Source organism: Zeus faber (genome assembly GCF_960531495.2).
Source record: "Zeus faber genome assembly, chromosome: 20".
In the NCBI taxonomy this organism is placed as follows: Eukaryota; Metazoa; Chordata; class Actinopteri; order Zeiformes; family Zeidae; genus Zeus; species Zeus faber.
In genome coordinates this window covers 27,419,735-27,442,234 of record NC_137207.1, presented here as the reverse complement: position 1 = coordinate 27,442,234, position 22,500 = coordinate 27,419,735, and the positions used below count along the sequence as shown (strand labels likewise).

Here is a 22,500-nt window from a genome sequence, read left to right as displayed (position 1 = left end):
AATATTCATAGTGTATAGTCAGAGTCTATATTCAAAGCGTATATTCCTAGCATATATTCATAGCGTATATTCATAGTGTATATTCATAGTGTGGGGGCTCTTGAAGATCTCTCCTCTCGCCCCAAAGGAGCCAGGACCACCTCTGTTTTGGATGTTTTAGCTTGATGGGTCGTGGTGTTTATGATATATAAAGCTGTGACATTGTTCTAAAGAACCTTCTGGATGTTCCTGCTCCTCCCGCAGAGGATCCACAACCTGACGCTGCCTCGCTGGGCGTCGCCCGAGGTGCTGGACACCCTGAGGAGCATGGCCTCCTTCCAGGTCTCCTTCAGCATCTTCAGCCTCAAGCGCAAGGAGAAGGCCAGGGTGTCCGGAGGTGAGCGAGCCGGTCCGACCGAACGGCTCTTTCAAATGAGCAGGTCTTCTGGAGTCGCTCCTGGGGGAGAGTCCTTGGTTCGATTCTGTCGACTCAGTGTCTGCAGCCAGACACACAGGCTGCATCTGAATCACCATTCACTGATCTTCAAAATCAAATGAACAGAGGATCTGAAAATTAAACGACTCTCTTTACGACCGGTAGAACACACACAGGTAAACACCGTACACCACCGAGGAAAGCTCCAGGATTTACATAAACCCAGTTCAAAATTTGCAAGGATACGTAACAATATAGTCTTGTGACAAAACTTTCCCTTGACTGGTTTTGTTTCGCGCATAGGGCTTCATTTGTGCCAGATCCTGCCTAAAAGCGATCCCACCGCGACACGATCCCACCGGAACACGATCCCACAGCGACACGATCCCACCGCGACACGATCCCACAGGAACACGATCCCACAGCGACACGATCCCACCGGAGCACGATCCCACAGCGACACAATCCCACCGCGACACGATCCCACCGCGACACGATCCCACAGGGACACGATCCCACGCGACATGATCCCACAGGGAACCGATCCCACAGGAACACGATCCCACAGGAACACGATCCCACCGCGACACGATCCCACCGCGACACGATCCCACAGGAACACGATCCCACAGGAACACGATCCCACAGGAACAGGATCCCACAGGAACACGATCCCACAGGAACACGATCCCACCGCGACACGATCCCACCGCGACACGATCCCACAGCGACACGATCCCACAGCGACACGATCCCACCGCGACACGATCCCACAGCGACACGATCCCACAGCGACACGATCCCACAGCGACACGATCCCACAGCGACACGATCCCACCGCGACACGATCCCACCGCGACACGATCCCACAGCGACACGATCCCACAGCGACACGATCCCACCGGAACACGATCCCACCGGAACACGATCCCACAGCGACACGATCCCACCGCGACACGATCCCACCGCGACACGATCCCACCGCGACACGATCCCACAGGGACACGATCCCACGCGACATGATCCCACAGGGAACCGATCCCACAGGAACACGATCCCACAGGAACACGATCCCACCGCGACACGATCCCACCGCGACACGATCCCACAGGAACACGATCCCACAGGAACACGATCCCACAGGAACAGGATCCCACAGGAACAGGATCCCACAGGAACACGATCCCACCGCGACACGATCCCACCGCGACACGATCCCACAGGAACACGATCCCACAGGAACACGATCCCACCGGAACACGATCCCACAGCGACACGATCCCACCGCGACACGATCCCACCGCGACACGATCCCACAGGGACACGATCCCACGCGACATGATCCCACAGGGAACCGATCCCACAGGAACACGATCCCACAGGAACACGATCCCACCGCGACACGATCCCACCGCGACACGATCCCACAGGAACACGATCCCACAGGAACACGATCCCACAGGAACAGGATCCCACAGGAACAGGATCCCACAGGAACACGATCCCACCGCGACACGATCCCACCGCGACACGATCCCACAGGAACACGATCCCACAGGAACACGATCCCACAGGAACACGATCCCACAGGAACACGATCCCACAGGAACAGGATCCCACAGGAACAGGATCCCACAGGAACACGATCCCACCGCGACACGATCCCACAGCGACACGATCCCACAGCGACACGATCCCACCGCGACACGATCCCACAGCGACACGATCCCACAGCGACACGATCCCACAGCGACACGATCCCACCGCGACACGATCCCACCGCGACACGATCCCACCGCGACACGATCCCACAGCGACACGATCCCACAGGAACACGATCCCACCGCGACACGATCCGGGACCTCCCAGATTGGATCCGGCACCTCTACACAAGCTGTGAGCCTCCCCTCCAGCGCATCCATGTCCCATTTATTTGACTTTATTTATTCTTCTTTTTTTCTGTTTCCATTTTCTTATTGACACACATGGCAACTTTAACTCTGCCACAGTGAACACACGACCATAAAGTCAACGACACCAGATGAACTGAACTAATTGAAATAATTTGCGTCAGTGAGACAGGAAGTGGTTGTGACCTGGTTGCACCGCGGGGGGGCTGTTCTCTCCTTCAGCTGCTCTGCTGCTCGACACCATTCTGAGGAACTTCTCAAGAGCCGTGGAGCAAGGCAGCAAACTGAAGTTCGTCCTGTACTCAGCTGTACGTGCAAACCACACACTCAAGCAGCACTTCCTGGAGAGCCGAGTACGACTTCCTGTCTGGTCTAATGCGTTGTTTGTGTTGCAGCATGACTCCACCCTCCTCACCTTGCAGGCAGCGCTCGACGTCTACAACAGCATCCTGCCGCCGTACGCTTCCTGTCAGCTGTTTGAGTTCTACCAGGAATATGATGGGTAATGTAGTAGTTGTAATAATAATAAAAATAATAGTAATAACAATAAAAAAAATTAAAAGAAGAGTAATAATAATAATAGTAATAATAATAATAATAATAATAATAGTAATAATAATAATAATAATAATAAAAATTAAAAAAGAAGAATAGTAATAATAATAGTAGTAATAATAATAATAATAATAATCATAATAATAATAATAATAATAGTAATAATAATTAAAAAAATAAAAAGAATAGTAAAAATAATAGTAATAATAATAATAATAATAATAATAGTAATAATAATAAAACCAATTAAAAAGAATAGTAATAATAATAATAATAGTAATAATAATAATAATAATAATAATAATAATAGTAATAATAATAATAAAAAAAAATAAAAAAGAAGAATAGTAATAATAATAGTAGTAATAATAATAATAATAATAATCATAATACTACTACTACTACTAATAATAATTGTAATAACAATAGAATATGATGGGTAATGTAGTAGTAATAATAATAATAATAATAATAATAATAATAGTAATAAAAATAAATAATAATAAAAATAAGAATAGTAATAATAATAATAATAAGAAGAAGAATTATTATTATTATAGTAATAATATTAATAATAATAATAAAAATAAGAATAGTAATAATAATAATAATAATAATAATAATAATAATAATAAGAATTGTAATAATAGTGATAATAATAATAATAATAGTTGACGTCAAAACATTCTTCTTGTTCACGTTTTAATTTAAGGGATGTTAACTGCATGCTAACTGTGTTAAGTGCAGATTGGATCAACTAGTGTAGCTCCTGCTGGAACACACCTTCCAGCCTCTCAGTCGCTGAATTAAGATGAATAAATATCCAATTCAGGATTCAAATAAATCCTGACCACTTAACAAAGTGTTGGGGGACATATTTCGACGTGAACATTCCTGTTTCCTCAGCTCTTACTCTCTGGAGCTGTTCTACCGGAACGATTCGTGGCGCGAGCCCTTCCCGACCCCGGTGCCGGGCTGCCCTGCCTCCTGCCCCCTGCTGCTGTTCCGGGAGCTCCTACGGGACGTCCTGGTGGACGACTGGGAGGCGGCGTGCGGCGTGCGGCCGCGCTGGAGCGCCGCAGGTACGACCTACAGAGCCCTGTGCTGGCGCCCCCACCTGGTGTGGAGGGTCGCTGCACCACCCAACTGCGGATGCAGCGCTGCGTTCAGTAGGAAGCTCTTTTGGGATTGCTCAACTCTGACTGAATGCTAATGAAGTTTTTCTTCACTTTAAACAAAATGGCCGAACCTTTGGGACAACAACCAAATACAATAGAGTGAAGGTGTATTTTTGACATTGTACTTTTGTCTCAGTGTAATGCACTAACTCTACCTGTATCCCTTCAGGTGTCACGGTGCCTCTGGCCGTTGCCGTCGGCCTCCTGACGTTGGCGCTGTTGGTCAGTGTGGCCGTGGCGTTCCACAGGCGGAAGGCCAACTACGGCCGCGGGGTGTAGGGGTGGTGTGACCTTTAACCTCTGATTCGGTGCCAAACTGCCTTTAAACCTGTATCTACGCATGCACGACGCCAGGTCCTTTGAATCGACTGTCTGGATTCACTAATGACTTTATTATCACATTAACTGATAATAAACTTTATCTTTATAATTAATTACTTTTGTTGAAGGGTTTGTTTCTGGGGGAGTCTTTCCCAGATTCTGATTCGACACCAGTTTCCATCCTGTGTGTCCAGTACAGAGGTAGCGAAGGGCTGAATGCTAGCTGTGTTAGCTCGATGCATAGCTGCAGATGGGATCAGCTAGCCTAGCTCCTGGAAAATTTGCCCCCAAATTATACTATCCTTTAAAACATTAACGTTCCCTTAATTTGTATTTTATTTTACAAATAAATTAAAATATATTTAGAAATGTTGCATTAAAAATACATATTAATATTTTTGAATTTATATATTTGTTTTGTTCTTAACAATTGTTTTCGTTTTGTTTTTCTCTTTCTTTATTAACATCAACCGCGATGGACCGCGATCGTGTTATTTATCTTATTCATTTAATGGAAACCTTTAAAACCCTTTAATTGAAGTAGAAACACAATAAAGTGAAGGAGGCAGATTGACGAGGTTTAACCTCAACTTTCCTTTTATTCATTTTGGTGCCTGGAGTTCCAACATCTGGGGATTCCACTTCTTCTAGTCTTTGGGATCCGTGGCAACTGGAACAGGAGACAGACAGGCAGACAGACAGACAGACAGACAGGCAGGCAGGCAGGCAGGCAGGCAGGCAGACAGACAGGCAGGCAGACAGACAGACAGACAGACAGACAGACAGACAGACAGACAGACAGACAGACATGCGGGCGGACGGACAGACAGACAGACAGACAGTGAAAACAGTCAGACATAACTATCTATATTTTTGAAAGTAGTATTAAACATTGCTGTTCTCCATATTAACTGGAGCCACTTGTGTTCTTCACTTTCATTTCCTCATTTTCACGTGTATTTGTCTTATTTTCATGAAGAATTCATGTGAAGCACATTGAGCCACGTGTTTGAAACCATAATGTTTCCAGAAAATGAGACAAATAAATTGAATACAACAAAACAATGTTCGATTATGTTTCTATTTGAACCAGATGTAATATAAGGAAATACACTAAAGGGTTAGGGTTAGGGTTTTAGAACCTTATAAGAGTTTTAGAACCACATAATTGTTTTAGAACCTTATAAGTGTTTTAGAACCATACGGGGATGGTAGCTCAGGAGGTAGAGCTGGTGGTCTAGTGATGTAAAGGTTGCTGGTTGGATCCCAGGCTCCTCCTGCTAGCATGCTGTAGTGTCCTTGAGCAAGACACTTAACCCCTCATTGCTCCTGATGGCTGCGTCCGTCGCTGTTTGAATAATTGTAAGTGGCTTTGGATAAAAGCGTCTGATCAATGACTAAATGTAAATGTAATGATAAAAGCGTCTGATCAGTGTAATGTAATGTAATATGAGTGTTTTAGAACCACATGAGTGTTTTAGAACCACATGAGTGTTTTAGAACCACATGAGTGTTTTAGAACCACATTAGTGTTTTAGAACCATATGAGTGTTTTAGAACCACATGAGTGTTTTAGAACTACATGAGTGTTTTAGAACCATACAAGTGTTTTAGAACCATATGAGTGTTTTAGACCCACATGAGGGTTTTAGAACCATATGAGTGTTTTAGAACCACATTAGTGTTTTAGAACCATATGAGTGTTTTAGAACCACATGAGTGTTTTAGAACTACATGAGTGTTGTAGAACCATACAAGTGTTTTAGAACCATATGAGTGTTTTAGACCCACATGAGGGTTTTAGAACCATATGAGTGTTTAAGAACCATATGAGTGTTTTAGAACTATATAAGTGTTTTAGAACCATATGAGTGTTTTAGAACTACACGAGTGTTTTAGAACTACACGAGTGTTTTAGAACCATATAAGTGTTTTAGAACCACATGAGTGTTTTAGAACCATATAAGTGTTTTAGAACCACATGAGTGTTTTAGAACCACATTAGTGTTTTAGAACCATATGAGTGTTTTAGAACCACATGAGTGTTTTAGAACCACATTAGTGTTTTAGAACCATATGAGTGTTTTAGAACCACATGAGTGTTTTAGAACTACATGAGTGTTTTAGAACCATATGAGTGTTTTAGACCCACATGAGGGTTTTAGAACCATATGAGTGTTTAAGAACCATATGAGTGTTTTAGAACTACATAAGTGTTTTAGAACCATATAAGTGTTTTAGAACCATATGAGTGTTTTAGAACCACATGAGTGCTTTTAGAACCCTCTCTGTACCTCGGATCTCCAGCTTGCACTGCACCTCATCCGTCCCCAGCTCGTTGACGGCCATGCACGAGTACTTCCCCCCGTCGAAGGAGCTTGGTTTGCGGATGTTGAGCGTCAGGACTCCCTGCTGGTTCTGCATCAGGAACTTGGGATCTTCTCCGATGATCATTTTGTTCTTCATCCAGATGATCTTGGGCTGGAGGGACCAGGGGGGAGGGAATTAAAAACACCCTCAAATAACTAAAATAATCTGGAGGGCAGAAATATTTCACGAACAAAAGTACTAATAATGATCAATCACAATTAATTATTGAATTTCATCAATTGTGTATAGCAATGAACTATCAATTATCAAGTTCTAAAAATTATTGTAGTCTTATAAAGATGCCGACATGCTTCAAATGTTAAGAAAAAAATAAATCTATCGGAGCAACAATGAACGAAGGAGCTGTTCTCCCTGCCAAGCTGATTCTGCCTGTGCATCATCCCTTCCTGACTCCTGCCGATGAATGATTCTTCTGCAACAGGACAACATGTTTTATTACAAGTGTTATTTTGTTGCTATGACAGTGCCACAAAATGAACAACAACAAAAAAAAATACTTGATTTGTAAATTGCAATTAGTAAAGACGATTAATCATCAACTTCAGTTTTGACACTTATGGGAATTATTTTGGGTTTATAAATATTTTTTGAGAGGAACCCCCCTTCCCAAAAGGAATCCATTGTCGTATCACAATTAATGAACACATGAACACATATGTGACCCGCTGCAGATTTTAGAGTCATTTGCGGCTTCCAACTTTGTTTTTGCTGCATCATTTGAAAGTGAAAAATCAGAGCTTCCAAACAAAGTGTCACTTGGGCAAATCAAGCAAATATTTTTAAAGCTATGACTTGTTAATGACAAGTGTTTGGCAAACTGTGATTCTGACATAATCACCTCCAGAGTTTTACCCACACCAGCTTAATTCAGCCAGCTCCCTCGGTGCAAATGGTTGGAGGACCAACAAAGCCTCATGGCTACTTAACATACTGCTGAATGGGCCAATCACCAACAGCTGAAGTAAGAATGTACATGTTTTATAAAAGTGAAAATATTTAGGAGTTGAAAAATACGGACAACACAACAAAATGTAGAGTCTGTCAATAATATGAGTCTCAGAAAATCTGAAATCTGAAAACCTGTATAACAAACCCTCAACGGACTTCATCACGTCATCAACTTCTTCCGTTTTTAACGGGCGTATGGTCGGTCTCCTCCAGTGGTTCTAGAAAATATTCTGTTTCATTGTCACATTAAGTTTGAAATCCGCTATTTGAAATGTTCTCCAAGTCCGGAGTAATATCACATTCAGCGTCACTGTGGGAGAACTGACTGTCATGGTGGAACATGAAGTCCAGTACGCGCTGCTTACACTGACTTGGATCTATGGCACTGGTCAGATCAAGCTTCGTGATATGATTCAGATCTTCCTCCACCCGCTCCTCCTCATCCATAACAACAAGAGAAATGAAAGTTTTCACAGATAAGTGAAACCGGATCCTCGTCTTGTTTACGGAAGCGACTTCAGTGACATCAGCAGTTCTTACTTGATGGTACACGTTGGTACACGCCCCCTCCACAATGGTGTCTCCGTGTGTGTAAAAGTACTACGATTTAAAGCTTGAACTCTATCAAAACGGTTCCACATTGTGACTTCACATCACATGGAATATGGAGGAATGATCTTCACCTGGACGCCCTAATTTGAAGGAAACCATCAATCGTCATTGTTCAGCGTTCCTCATGTCATCTAAGGGGAATATTTAACTCGACGGTTTAACATTTTTCTACTATTTATAAATCAAACTTGGTTTTGAAAATACGTTGAGAGATAAGAAAAAAAAACAAAGGAACTGAATCTGGAAAAATCAAATTTTCCTTCAAGAAAGGTTTTTTCAACTTATTTGGCTGCTCCTGGCCATTTTAGAAATGCGCGAGACGGCGAGTTTTGCTGCGGGGGGTCACATATTTCACTGACACTGATATTGAATACACATGCGTACCTTTGGGAATCCCTTAACGGAGCAGCTGATGGCCGTGCTGTACCCCGCCACCACCGAGCGGTCCACCAGCGGCTGCGTGAACTTGGGGACGCAGCTGACGTCCTTCTCCTTGTAGGAGGGCGGCTTGTACTCCAGGCCTGCAGGGGGCCACGTAGTCTGACTCAAGATCAACTTTATCAAAGCAGCAGTACTGGCAGCAGCACTCGAGATACATGTTGGACTGGTCTCGTTGGTCTCATCTTAATGTGTGAAAGCTATCATTTTTACGTCTTCTAAACTTAAAGCGCGTATCTTCCTTCCTCAGTTTGTCACGTGCACACCCACCGGTCTTGGCAATGACGGCGGTGTTCTTGCCAGGGCAGGGCTCCTCGCTCTGCCCACACAGGTTTTCGCTGTAGACCCTGAACAGGTACTCGTTCCCCATGATAAGGTCTGAGGCCGTGCAGTTGGTCCTGCGGTTGCGCTCGTAGACGGTGTACCACTCCTATCGTGACCAATCATGATTAGGGATCAATAGTTATGCCATTGACTACTACTCAAAATAATGGAAAGATGCTTGAAATGATAAGAAAAGAAAAACAATTAGCACTGAACTGGTTTCTGGCTTTTTAACTGAATTGTACTGGGATGTATTGGGAAGGACTGAGCTGGGAAAGACTAAGAAAGACTTTGAAGGACTGAAAAGGGCTGGGAAAAGTTGACAATGACAGGAAAAGATTTAGAAAGAAAAGACTGAGAAGAACTGGGAAACACTGATGAAAATTTAGAGTTAAAGAGTAGAGACCATGAAAAAAAAAGACTTAGAAAGATGAAGAAAGATGATAAAGACTGAGAGCTAAGGTGTGTACTGGTGTGTACTGGTGTGTACTGGGCTCACCATGGTCTTCTTGTCCGCCTTCTGAATGGTGTAGCCACTGATGTCACAGTTGCCATTATCCTTCGGGGGATCCCACTCCAGAGCAGCATTGAAGCCCCAGACGTCCGTGACGCGAACCTTCAGCGGAGGTCCTGGTTTATCTGAGCGGCAGAAAACAAGAAGAAAACAAGAAAACCCAAGAGGCTGGAGTCAGTCCCAGTGAGGCACAGGTTCCAGTCGAGGGAGGCCAAAAATACAACGACATTGTTCAGGGTCTCCTCCAGTCTCATCGGTGCGATGACGACTACAAATAAAAATAGAATAACTATAATTTAAAAACATCTTGAGACCGCCCGGAGAAAGAAACATTCCAAACTTAAAATCACAGCAAATAATACGATGAACGAGCAGAACCGTCCTAGAAACAGAAGCGTTCCACTCAACCATCAGCCTGTTAGAGCTCTCTGGAAGCAGAACTGGTCTCTGGTTGTCGACTATCTCATTTCCTCTCAGGATCCTTTGGGAGCAGAACCGCTCTCTCACCAACGATCCGGATGTCGATGTTGGCCCGGTCCTCCATGTTCTCGATCTGCAGGACCAGCTCGTACTTTCCGGAATGTTCCCTCTCGGCCGAGCGGATGAACAGGATGGAGTCCACGTTGGAGTTTCTCACGCCCACCGTCTTGGTGTCGACGGGCTGCCCGTCCTTGTACCAGGTGGCGACGGGGCGGGGCTTCCCCTGAGGAAGGCGGCAGGGTTCAGGACGGTAGCGCTACTGCAGCCAGAAACCTTCAACTTAATATACGTGTGCTTGGCTGCACTAACTGTTTCCCTAAGTTTTGCATGATCTATTTAATGTTTAGTACGTTTTATGTTCAGTAAGTTCATGTCCCGGTCAGTTCCCAGAGTTCAAATTGAAGGCAAATCTTAAAATGATTGAAGGTGTCTTTTTACTTCTTTCAGTGTATGAGCTTGATGGCCGAAAATTGAATGACTGATTCCTCCTCATCCAGGTGTTATTTTATAAACCTATCTGTTTTCAAATCATCCAAAACAAGGGAATTGAATTCTTCTCCAAATGAAAGACCATGAAATGACTGTGACATAAGCTCTGTCAGTCTATGACATCATCTTTAAAGTCGATCTCTCCTGCTTTCCGTCTCCGACACAAGCGCTCCAGCCAGGCTGCCCCTGGAGGTGGATCCCGGGGGTGGAGGCGTCCCTCACCTGGAAGGGGATGACCAGGTTGATCTTTTCTCCGACCCTCCTGATGTACTTGGTTCTGAGCTCCCGGGGAAGTCGGATTTTGGGAAGTTCTAGAGGTGGGAGATGGAAGTTCTGGTTAAACTAGAAGATGTGAGACCGCAGGATGGAACTGGAGCACGAAGCGTCTTCTGGAGCTTCCACCCAGGACTCACCCATGATCTCCCTGATGGTGACGGGCTGCCCCAGCATGGCGGGTGGGCTGCAACCGGCTATGTTTTTGGCCATGACCCGGAAGTTGATCTTCTCGCCGACAGGAAGTCCACGCACCACGTAGCCCTGGCGCTCGCAGAGCTCCTGGTTGGCCACCACCCACTCTGTGTCTGGAGCAGCAGAAGAAGAAAAAGAAGGGGAAGGAGAAGAAGAAGGAAGGAGGAAACCAGATCAGGCAGCCATTACAGCAGAGTGTTGACGCCAACGTTGAAGTGTTTCGATCTGCAGTTCATCTCACGGCCACTAGATGCTAATACAGAAAACCTCAAACTGGATGGAAGTCAATGGAAGAAGTAGAAACGAAGACTAAGTATCTCAGTTAACTTTTTCTAACGCAAGTCTGTGTTGTGATTTAGGAAATGACTCTCCCATAAATAAGATATTAAGGCTTAAAGACAATTATTAAAATGTTTAATGTAATATTCTTTATATTTTTAAGACAGTCTCTCAAGTATCAGGTCCAGTGATTTTATAACATCCAAATTCTTTATTCTGATGCAGAAGGTACTTTTTTTTTTTTTTTTTTTTGATTTAGATAAATGAATAAAGATGAATAAAATCAGACAAAATCTTAACGAATTAAAACCTGATCAATTCAAATCTGAGACAATTTAATGACATTCAAGGCCTAATATTTGTAAATTTAAGACATTTTGAGACCTTGATGAGGACTGTTGTGGGAGGGCAGAACACATGCAGAGTGGAGGAGGGATGGACCGAGGGATGGAGGGATGGACCGAGGGATGGAGGGATGGACGGAGGGACGGAGGGATGGAGGGATGGAGGGATGGGTCTTTACCTCCCTCTTTGCAGTACTCAATGATGTAACCGTCCAGACCTCCAGCGCCGATCTTCTCCGGTGCCAACCACTTCAACGTGCAGGTGCTGTTGGTCACATCGTGGACCTGCAGGCGAGTGGGCTCGCTGGTGGGAGCTGAGGGAGGGAGTGAAGGAGGGAGGGAGGGAGGTAAAGAGTGAACAGTGAAGCAGTGGGATGATGAATACAAAGGTGAGATTTTTGATTTGACAAAAATATTTTAACCCTAGAATATATGAATCTGGTCAAAATGACCCAGCTTAAAACTTATCACTAGAAACAAAGAGTCAATTAGAGACCTAAGTGCCTCGATATGTTGGTGTGGACGAATTCCAAGCACATTTTTGTAAAACTTCGATGCATTTTTGACACGGTTAAATAAAAAAAATCGGGGGTTAAATGAAAAGGTCTGGGGTAAAATAAAAGCCCAAGTCCACCCCACCGATGGGCATGAAGGGCTTGGAGGTGAGGCTGGGCGGCGACAGGCCGATGCTGTTGACGGCAAACACCCTCATCTCGTACAGGACGCCCTCGATCATCCTCTTGGCCTCGTAGGACGTTGAGTTGTACACGTCAAAGTTGAGCTTCGTCCACCGGGACGATCCCTTCTTCTTCCTCTCCATCAGGTATCCTGAGAGAGAGGGTGATATTACTAGTGTTAATAGTGTTATGATGTAATAGTGTTATTATGATGTAATAGTGTTATTATGATGTAATAGTGTTATTATGTTGGAATACTGTTATTATGATGTAATAGTGTTATTATGATGTAATAGTGTTATTATGTTGTAATAGTGTTATTATGATGTAATAGTGTTATTATGTTGGAAGAGTGTTATTATGTTGGAAGAGTGTTATTATGATGTAATAGTGTTATTATGTTGGAATAGTGTTATTATGTTGGAAGAGTGTTATTATGATGTAATAGTGTTATTATGATGTAATAGTGTTATTATGTTGGAATAGTGTTATTATGTTGGAAGAGTGTTATTATGTTGGAAGAGTGTTATTATGATGTAATAGTGTTATTATGATGTAATAGTGTTATTATGTTGTAATAGTGTTATTATGATGTAATAGTGTTATTATGTTGTAATAGTGTTATTATGATGTAATAGTGTTATTATGTTGGAATAGTGTTATTATGTTGGAAGAGTGTTATTATGATGTAATAGTGTTATTATGATGTAATAGTGTTATTATGATGTAATAGTGTTATTATGTTGTAATAGTGTTATTATGTTGGAATAGTATTATTATGATGTAATAGTGTTATTATGTTGTAATAGTGTTATTATATTATTGTGTATTATTATGGGCTCACCTTTGACCGGCGCTCCTCCGTCAAAGGAGGGCGGCTCCCAAGTGATGGAGGCGGAGTCCTCTCCTACCGAGTTGCACTTGACGTGCTCGGGGGGGTCAGGCACATCTGAATTACAGAATTAAAACAGGTTATGAATTAATTACTATAATTAATTGATTGATCTGCTGAGATGTCAACACAAATGGTTGAACAGTGTTATTCCAGCAAAGAAGATCAATTTTCTGTTTTCCAACTCAGGACGGATCAAAATGTTGGTTCCAGCATTAACAACTGTAAACTGTTATTACACGTCCCCATGGAGAAACAAACAAAGCCTTAAAAACATCCAGTCTACTTTTGGAAAGCATGAAACTCACATTACAGTCCCACGTGATGTGACATATCTATTTTTTGAGCATGTTTTAAATAACGTATCATTTTTTATCTTTCACATCAATTGTAATCACAGCAGTAAATCCAGAGTGTAACGTTACTTGAACATTCCTCATCAGTGGAGCCAAAATAGTCAATAAACCCCTGGAAAAATGGATCCAAAAATGAAGAATGTAAAATGAAGAGTATTTTAAAGAAATGCACAAGTCTGCACAAGAGGCTGTTCCTCAGCAGGTCCAGTACGACCGTCCCATTAGCTGCAAGTCCAACCTTCAAAGAACCAGACGCTGAAGGGCCCGGAAGGAGTTATGACAACAGGCTTCCTGACTGCACCACCAGGCGGTGCTCCGCTCACCCACGATCTTGATGAACAGCACCGCCTTGTCCTCGCCCACCGGGTTGGTGACGCAGATGGTGTAGTTCCCCTCATCGTCCCGCTCCGCCCCCTCAATCACGAAGCAGCTCAGGTCCTTCCTGGACTCCACCCGGATACGCCCCTCTGTCTCCGTGATTGGCTGTCGGACAGGAAGTCACAACGACTCGTTAGCGTGAGGAGAGATTCAACGTTACAAATAACGTATTATTTTACAATAATTCCATCAATGTATCCAAAAAAAGAATGATACATAAAAGTCAAAGCTTAGCAATAACATAGTAGTTATAGAGTAATAACATAATGATGAAGTAAAAGCGTAGTAATAAAGTAGAAATAGCATGTACTTGTATAGTAGTAACATAGTAATAACAGAGTAATGACATAATAACAGAAATAGCGTTGCTGGTTGCCATGGTTACCTGGTCTCCCTTGGACCAGACCACGGTTGGAGCCGGCTCGCCGCTGATCTCCACGTCCAGGCGGAGCTTGTTGCCCGCAACCACGATGATGGTGTTCTGGGACACCATGTTTCCTGTGGTGTCCAGGTGGATCTTGGGCGGGTCTGAGCGGAGGAGAAGAAGAGGAGGGAGAAGAGGAAGAGGAGGAAGAGGAGGGAGAGGAGGAAGAAGAGGAAGAGGAGGAAGAAGAGGAAGAGGATTGAAGATGAAGAGAAGGAAGAGGATGAAGAGGAGGGAGAGGAGGAAGATACAGTGGCCTACCTTGTCTGGGCACGTAGTCGATCTTGATTTCTGTTCAGAGAAGGAGAAAATGAAAATAATATGATATAATATCAAGATATGATATATGATGATATATATATATGATATAATATGTTATAATATGTTATAATATGATATAATATGTTATAATATGTTATAATATGATATAATATGATATAATATGATATAATATGATATTATATGATATTATATGATATAATATATTATAATATGATGATATAACATCATATAATATGATATATGATATAATATGATATAATATGATATAATATGTTAAATATGATATAATATGATATAATATATTATAATATGATGCTATAACATCATATAATATGATGATATAACATCATATAATATGATATATGATATGTTATAATATGATATATAATATGATATAATATGATGATAAAATATGATATAATATGATGATATATGATATCATGAAGCTGATAAATTATTAGATTACATGTTTATTATTTATTAAGTATAATTTTTTCATCCTATTCAGATTGATCTTTGGAAAAAAACTCAATTTTATGTGACCCGCTGCATGTTTATAATAAATTGTTAAATCTGTCCCTCGAATCAATATATAAGTTAGTGAAATGACATTGAATTAAAATTATACATGTAAATAGCCTTTTTTTCTATATATATATATTGAAATTAATTGAAATGTTAAAATTACAAAGCCTTATTAGTCCATTCATCAGAATATGAAACAGAATAAAATGGAATGTCACAAAGATTCACACATCATTGTTTGACGGATGCAACAGGTTCATTCACTGATTCATGGAAATCAGAAACTACTTAGTGATGTCATCACAAAGTTAATAAACATGGCTGTGAGCCCTGAACCTGCCAAACTCTCATGAACCCTCAAACAAACCTCACCCAGGAAGTTGAGTTTGGCAGAGAGTGACAGGGCGTAGCCGTCGGGGATGAAAGTGTAGTCTCCTGCATCATCAGGCTTCACGTTGTCGATGACCAGACGATGAATCCTGCAGCCGGACAGTGAGGGCATCCTCAAAGCAGCTCCAAATCCACCTCAAGTCATGGACAAAACTTGGGATTGAAGAGATTATAACGACCGCTCCTCAAACCTCCTCCGCCCCTACCTCCCGATGTGGCTCATCTTAATGCGGTCGCTGGCCAGGACCTCCACCCCGTCCTTGAACCACTTCCCAGTCACCTTCTCGTCGGACACCTCGCACTTGAACATCGCCTGGTCCGTGGCCTTCACCGTCAGATCGGCGATGTCCTGCAGAACCTCCAGCTCCTTCTCTGAGAAGACACAGATGTGATGAGATGAACCCCACCGGCAGCCTCCGTCCTGCTTGAAACAACCGCTCTCAGGGGCGGAGGAGCTTCAGCAGAACCCAGTGATCTTGGTACCTTCCACCTCCAGCTCTCCCTTGGTGTGCCCCCCGTTGGTCCAGGCATGGTACATCCCGATGTCCTCCAGCATGGCCTCCTGGATGACCAGGGTGTGCTTGATCCCGTCCTTCTTGAAGCGGTACTTGGCTGTGTTTGCGTCTCTGTGGAGCTCCTGGTCCTCGTAGAACCTGAGTACAACGTTTTGAACAAGCACGGACAAGAACGTGAGAATCGGAGAACCTTCCGGTTCCGGTCCAATGGACGGTTTTCAGGCCTTCTTCGCTCACCACATGATGTGAGCGCCCTCTTCAGAAACCTCGATCTCGAACTCCACCCGCTCTCCCACGACCACGTGGTAATCGTCCATCAGCTTAGTGATGGTCACGGGCGGCTCTGGGACCAGCAGGGGGACAAAGGAGGGTGTTAGCGATCGCCTGAAGGTTGGCTTCCCTACTGGTTCCGTCCAAAACCGGAGATGGGTTTATGATCATTATTGATCATGACCGACATCAACTTTTATGAGTAAAATGCTGGTGCTATGCAAAAATTGCGTAAATCCTCCAGAATGACATTGTGGAGTGGACGCTTCCTGGAACAATCACTTGGTGGTTGAATGAACCTTTACTGCTTCACTTACGCCTCATACACATCAAGGTATGCTCGGCACGTTGGCTCAGCTGAAAGACATTCAAGTCAATGGAGGCGTGAAAATGCACCGCCCCCTTATATTTAATAAATAAATATAAATATATAATATTTATTGTGAGAAAACGCATTTCACTTTAAATAAACGTTATAATGTTCAAATACAATTTTAACATTTTCAATCTATTTTTGGTAGCTATGAGTAACCAGTGATATTTGAACACAGTGAGACCGACAGTATTCGTAGGGAAACGGGAGTTTCCTCCATTTTTTTGCTTCTCCGTCACGATCGTGCTCCCATTCCCATCCATCAGGGGGCAATACCGGGTTAATATTTTGGATACGTTACACTGACGGGAGACAAGGCGTTTCTTTTAGAAAGCCTCTCATTTCACAGGCACAGCGGAAAATACAGAATTAACTTCTTTTCAGATTGAAGGACTCCCACCACCGGACGGTCTGTGGTGCTGCTTCTCCGTCCGTACCTTTGACAAACACCTCCGTGAAGCACTTCTCTTCTCCGATCACACACTCGTAGGCGGCGTCGTCGGCCAGCGTCGTCCGGTTGATGGTGAGTGTCCGGATGTTCCCGTTGACCTCCATGATGTACCTGGCAAACACACCGTGGTGACGCAAGACTCGTAGACGGTTTGTTCATGGCGAACACATCTTTGAAATGAGGAGTTGGGAGTCACTCCACCAAAAAGAAAAAGGGTCATTTTGAGAGAAAGTTTCCTATGACAATTCAATTCCATACACAACAAGAATCGGACGAATGGAACAACACGACTCGTCAAGAACTGAATCTCAACAACGAGTCAAACCTTTCATCACTAGCGGCCCAGAGCTCAAACTGGGTTTATGATTTAGGAATGTTCAGCTCCTACACAGCCCGTTCTCATGAGGTCGTCTTCAAAACATGTTTCATGTTGATTTCATGCAGATGACTGGTGGGATCGCCAAAAACCTGGGTAGTCTGAGGTCTAGGTTTGGTCTTTCTGTGCCGTTAACTCTGAAATGAGTGGTGAGTCACCCACGGGACTGTGACGCGCTCTGACCTGAGGTCTTTATTAACGCTGAGCTGGCACAACAATCAGCGGACAGAGGCTGATCTAAGATGGCAGCTTCATTTCAGAGAGCCCAGCCCTCCATCTCTAACTTGATATCTTCTTTGCTCCCAGGCAGAAAAACAACTAAAAGCATCCTCTGAGTTATCAACATTGTGATTGACAATTTTCAGCTTAATTAGCGCTGATGATGTGGCGTACTTTGAAGTTATAATCTTACTTAAAGATCAGCTTTCAGAGCTTTAGTGTTTTGGTCCAGTGGAGCTAAATGCAGCAGAGCCTTTCTCACCAGCTCATTATGACTTCCCATAAGATTTTCTGTGGTTGCACAATTTGCTTAGCTTAGCCGAACAAGTCACGCGAGGGGTGAAACGGCGGGCAGACGTACTTAGCCGAGGGTTTGATTTCCTGGCCGTTCTTCAACCATCTGACCTGGGATTTGGGGTCCACCACCTCACAGGTCAGGACAATCTTCTTCCCCTTTTCCACTGAGTAGCAGGAGTCCAACCTCTTCAGGAAGGCTGAGGACAGACAGGGACAATCAGCACTACAAGGAGGCGTTGCTTCTCCACACAAAGTCTAATCTGCAACCACAAACATACAATAAACAGGAAGATCTGGTTCCAATCGTTGTACCTTCGCTCTGCTTGGGCTCCACCGTCTTCATCTTCTTCAGGCGTTTGAGCATGCCCCTCAGGTCGGTGATGCCGTGCTCGAAGGCGATCTTCTCGTACTGGCTGGGGTGAGCACTCTTCAGGAGCTCCCACACGTCAATCTCAGGCTTCTCCTCTACCGGCTTCTTCCTCCTGGAACAAACACACAGAGCCTGACTCTGTGTTTCCCATCCTGCCCTGCAAGTTCAACCTCAACCTCTCCTGTTGCACAACTTTCCCATGACCAAAAGCTGAATCAGGTGTGTTGGAGCAGATTTGGAAGACTGGAAGACTGGGTTAGGTAAACATCTCTTTAGATGTTTAAAACAATGTCCAAAACCCAAGCCAACAAACTAGCAGTCCTTGGGGGGAGGTCCCAGTTCATGGGGGGAGGTTTCAACAGAGCTTTGCATGTTCGATGGCCGCTTTCATAATACCAACAAACAACAAAATTGGTATACAGTCTTTCTAAATGTGGTTACAAGCATGTCACATTGTTACTAGCATGTTGCTTGGTCACTGGCATGTCACATAGTGACTAGCATGTCGCATGGTCACTGGCATGTCACATAGTCACAAGCATGTGGCATGGTCACTGGCATGTCACATAGTCACTAGCATGTGGCATGGTCACTGGCATGTCACATAGTCACTAGCATGTGGCATGGTCACTGGCATGTCACATAGTCACTAGCATGTGGCATGGTCACTGGCATGTCACATAGTCACTAGCATGTGGCATGGTCACTGGCATGGCACAGTCACTAGCATGTGGCATGGTCACTGGCATGGCACAGTCACTAGCATGTGGCATGGTCACTGGCATGGCACATAGTCACTAGCATGTGGCATGTCACTAGCATGTCGCGTGGTCACTAGCATGTCACATAGTCACAAACATGTGGCATGGTCACTAGCATGTGGCATGGTCACTGGTAGGTCACATGGTCACTGGTAGGTCCTCTACAGCTCGTATCCCAGTGGTTGCTCTGTGGTCCAATCAGGACTCTCTAGGTTCAGGACTTACTTCTTGGTGGCTTTCAGCAGAGCGCTGAAGTCCAGATCCCCGTCGTCCTCTCCTGCATCACTGGCAGTGAGACAGTTCAGTTCAGGTTCAGCTCTTTATTTTACACAATAACACTCAGAACAGTCAGACATGACAACAAAACAATACCAAACAAACTGGTTTGGCTGAATATCCAGCCGTACACACTATCAAGCCACGAGAGGGTTGGTCAAGTCAAACATATGTATTGCAGTGATATAGGGAGACAGACAGACAGACAGACAGACAGACAGACAGACAGACAGACAGACAGACAGACAAACAGGGATATCATTCCGCAACAGAAAACTGAATCCTGCACTGACAGATCATTCAGCACACGTGCACTGCTTCACCAGGTGTAATTACAACACACACACACACACACTGGGAACTCACGCCCTCTTGAAGGCAGACAGGACATCAGCCGTCTCCTCCTGATGTGCAGCTGTGGAGAAAAATAACATGGATTCAACCCAGATGATTCAACCCAGATGATCCAACCCAGATGATTCAACCCAGATGATCCAACCCAGATGATTCAACCCAGATGATTCAACCCAGATGATTCAACCCAGATGATTCAACCCAGATGATCCAACCCAGATGATTCAACCCAGATGATCCAACCCAGATGATCCAACCCAGATGATTCAACCCAGATGATCCAACCCAGATGATTCAACCCAGATGATTCAACCCAGATGATTCAACCCAGATGATTCAACCCAGATGATTCAACCCAGATGATTCAACCCAGATGAGCTCTGTATTCATTCTGGTCTCACCCTCCACAGAGATTTCGAAGGTGCTGCTGTCAAACTTGTCCTTGGCCGTCACCTCACAGCGGTATCCTCCAGCGTCTCCAGGAACCACCTTGATGATCTTCATCTCATACGTGTAGATCTGGAGGAGGAGGATGAGGAGCTCAGTGTGTGTGTGTGTGTGTGTGTGTGTGTGTGTGTACACTTTGCTCCCTAACCCCCCCCCCCCCCCCCCCCCCCGTCTCACCCACCTTGGTGTTCCTGTCGTAGGTCTCTTTGAACTGCAGGTGCTTCCCCGCCTTGCTCCCCAGGTCCAGCCACTTCCCCTTCAGCCACTTCATGGTGGGCTTCCTGGTCAGCGTGGTGGAATCCACCTTGGCCATGAAGGTCACATCCTTGCCTGGCAGACAGACGGCTCAGTTAACCTCCTGTCTGTCTGTTTGTCTGCCTGCCTGTCTGTCTCTCAGGTGTCTAACCTGTAAGAGCAACCATGCTCTCCGGTGGTTTTTCCACGAAGAGTCCAGTGAGTTCAGTCTTCTCAGACTCTGAAGGAGAGACCAACACATTTATGACCTGATATTATAACCACGTTGTTATGGTTACCACCATGTTCGGACCATTGTCAGCACAGTTTTACTGTTATTACCATATCATTAACATTATTACTATATTAGTGCCCTTATCACCTTATTAGTGCCCTTATCACCTTATTAGCTATTACCAGAAAGTATTAGCATTATGACATGTTATCACCATCACTGTATTTATTGCTGTGTTATTGTTACACTCCTGAACCAACATGGACACAGGAAGACAACGCTCAGAAGGTTCCTTCTGGTCTCCATCAGGAGTTCAACACAGATCCTTCATTCTTCACCAGAATGAAGATCACATTTCAATGGTTGGACCTGAGAGCAGGAAGTTAGAAACATTCAAAGTGAGACCTTCATCCAGACTTGTCGCGGAGGTGGAATCTGGAACTCTGTGTCGCTGACTTTACAAACTGTGCTTCATCCCATTCTGGAGGATCTTCACTCAGAGATGTATTTAAACGTCCCTTCAAACCTCTGATACGGTGACATCCACTTATCAGGGGAATACAACCGCTGCCATCTTCCATTCGATCAAATCGATCGATCCTCATCCTCAAACACCAACAGATGTGTGCTGCGATCGGTCAAGGAGACATGAGGACGAGTCACCGTCCCTCCTGGAAGCTTTCAAAACCCTTTCACAACCAGTGGTTTGGTGTCTCCTCCAGCAAGAAGGGGAATGCAGAGTACAGGAAGCACAGCAACATCAGTTCAGCACCGCACAGTCAAGCTCCTCAAACATGGCAACAAGTCCACGGTTTGGGAAGCTCTCCATGATAGGTTATCCAACCATAGTAAAGTGGAGTCACACAAACCAGATCTGGATGGAACGTTGTCGCCGACCCGTCACAAGGTGCAAAACAACTGCATTCATGATATTTCATATTCCATCCTCATGCAATCAAAATGCACAGCACAATGTTGTACTGTTACTGGACGAGGGCGAGGAAAGTACACAGACAATCAGTTAAAAATATGGAAAGTACAACAATCTGTTGTTGTCATTGTAGCGTCGGTCAGTGAGACAGGATGATTCATTATTAACACTATGATTGGAGAAAACATCAGGACGGACATAAAGTCCATACACAAAGTGATGGAGTCCTTTGACGACTGCAGTTTTCGTCAGCCCACTAGGGACAGACGTCTACTTGAAATTACTTTGACTGCTTTCGCTGGATGCTCTAATTAGCACAAAAAACAAACCACGGGAGACCGGCGACACTTTCCCTTCTTCATGATTAAAACCTCAACCAGTCGCTGGCGCTGGATGTATATGGGTTTCCTTCATTTGTGCTCTAGTTTTGTAGTCAGATTCTCTTCCTGCAGCTGCAGCTACTGCGTGTTATAGAGCCTGCTTTGGTTTTACACAGACTCGACCGGTCATCTGTTTCCGTTGGTATACACAACGCACAAATAAGAGCAACTCCCTTTGGAAATCACAACTATACCCATGAGATCCATCTCACGATCTGCTCTCAAGTTACTGCGTCTCCAGGGGTCACCAAGAGGGGAATGTCCGAGTGCAGACAACCAGATCTCCAAATAGAACACCCGCCCCAAAGCCCAAACCCAAGTGTGGAATAGGGAGAAGATGAGGTAATTTTAGGGTTGGTATAAACCGGACAAGTAACTTCAGAAGCCTCTGGTTATAGGGTAACATTTACCCAGAGGTTAT

General features: G+C 44.2%; 2 protein-coding genes across 5 annotated transcripts in view; one reads left to right on the top strand and one right to left on the bottom strand.

The window, feature by feature from the left end:
* The window catches only part of LOC307245687 (testicular acid phosphatase homolog), a gene marked incomplete at its 3' end in the record, with an annotated part of 12,907 nt that extends 8,570 nt beyond the window's left edge, over positions 1-4,337 (top strand). Inside the window, exons 6-10 of the mRNA XM_080021334.1 lie at positions 244-376; positions 2,548-2,633; positions 2,721-2,827; positions 3,787-3,962; positions 4,228-4,337. Coding sequence (XP_079877460.1) covers positions 244-376; positions 2,548-2,633; positions 2,721-2,827; positions 3,787-3,962; positions 4,228-4,337 — 612 coding nt within the window. The remainder of the gene's footprint in view (positions 1-243; positions 377-2,547; positions 2,634-2,720; positions 2,828-3,786; positions 3,963-4,227) is intronic.
* A 612-nt stretch (positions 4,338-4,949) lies between these two features.
* LOC307246013 (myosin-binding protein C, fast-type-like) overlaps positions 4,950-22,500 on the bottom strand; it is a 28,021-nt gene continuing 10,470 nt past the window's right edge. For all 4 annotated transcript variants that reach the window (XM_080021784.1, XM_080021782.1, XM_080021783.1 and 1 more), the window contains 26 exons: positions 20,706-20,774; positions 20,481-20,629; positions 20,254-20,371; positions 19,865-19,913; positions 19,448-19,507; positions 18,404-18,573; positions 18,156-18,288; positions 17,186-17,310; positions 16,343-16,448; positions 16,074-16,243; positions 15,797-15,962; positions 15,573-15,679; positions 14,655-14,684; positions 14,355-14,497; positions 13,915-14,074; positions 13,188-13,292; positions 12,306-12,494; positions 11,846-11,980; positions 10,989-11,156; positions 10,798-10,886; positions 10,114-10,309; positions 9,592-9,731; positions 9,039-9,198; positions 8,715-8,851; positions 6,674-6,860; positions 4,950-5,049 (listed from right to left, as the gene is read on the bottom strand). In XM_080021784.1, the coding sequence (XP_079877910.1) occupies positions 5,027-5,049; positions 6,674-6,860; positions 8,715-8,851; positions 9,039-9,198; positions 9,592-9,731; positions 10,114-10,309; positions 10,798-10,886; positions 10,989-11,156; positions 11,846-11,980; positions 12,306-12,494; positions 13,188-13,292; positions 13,915-14,074; positions 14,355-14,497; positions 14,655-14,684; positions 15,573-15,679; positions 15,797-15,962; positions 16,074-16,243; positions 16,343-16,448; positions 17,186-17,310; positions 18,156-18,288; positions 18,404-18,573; positions 19,448-19,507; positions 19,865-19,913; positions 20,254-20,371; positions 20,481-20,629; positions 20,706-20,774 (3,284 nt within the window). In that variant the 3' untranslated portion in view covers positions 4,950-5,026. The remainder of the gene's footprint in view (positions 5,050-6,673; positions 6,861-8,714; positions 8,852-9,038; positions 9,199-9,591; positions 9,732-10,113; positions 10,310-10,797; positions 10,887-10,988; positions 11,157-11,845; positions 11,981-12,305; positions 12,495-13,187; positions 13,293-13,914; positions 14,075-14,354; positions 14,498-14,654; positions 14,685-15,572; positions 15,680-15,796; positions 15,963-16,073; positions 16,244-16,342; positions 16,449-17,185; positions 17,311-18,155; positions 18,289-18,403; positions 18,574-19,447; positions 19,508-19,864; positions 19,914-20,253; positions 20,372-20,480; positions 20,630-20,705; positions 20,775-22,500) is intronic.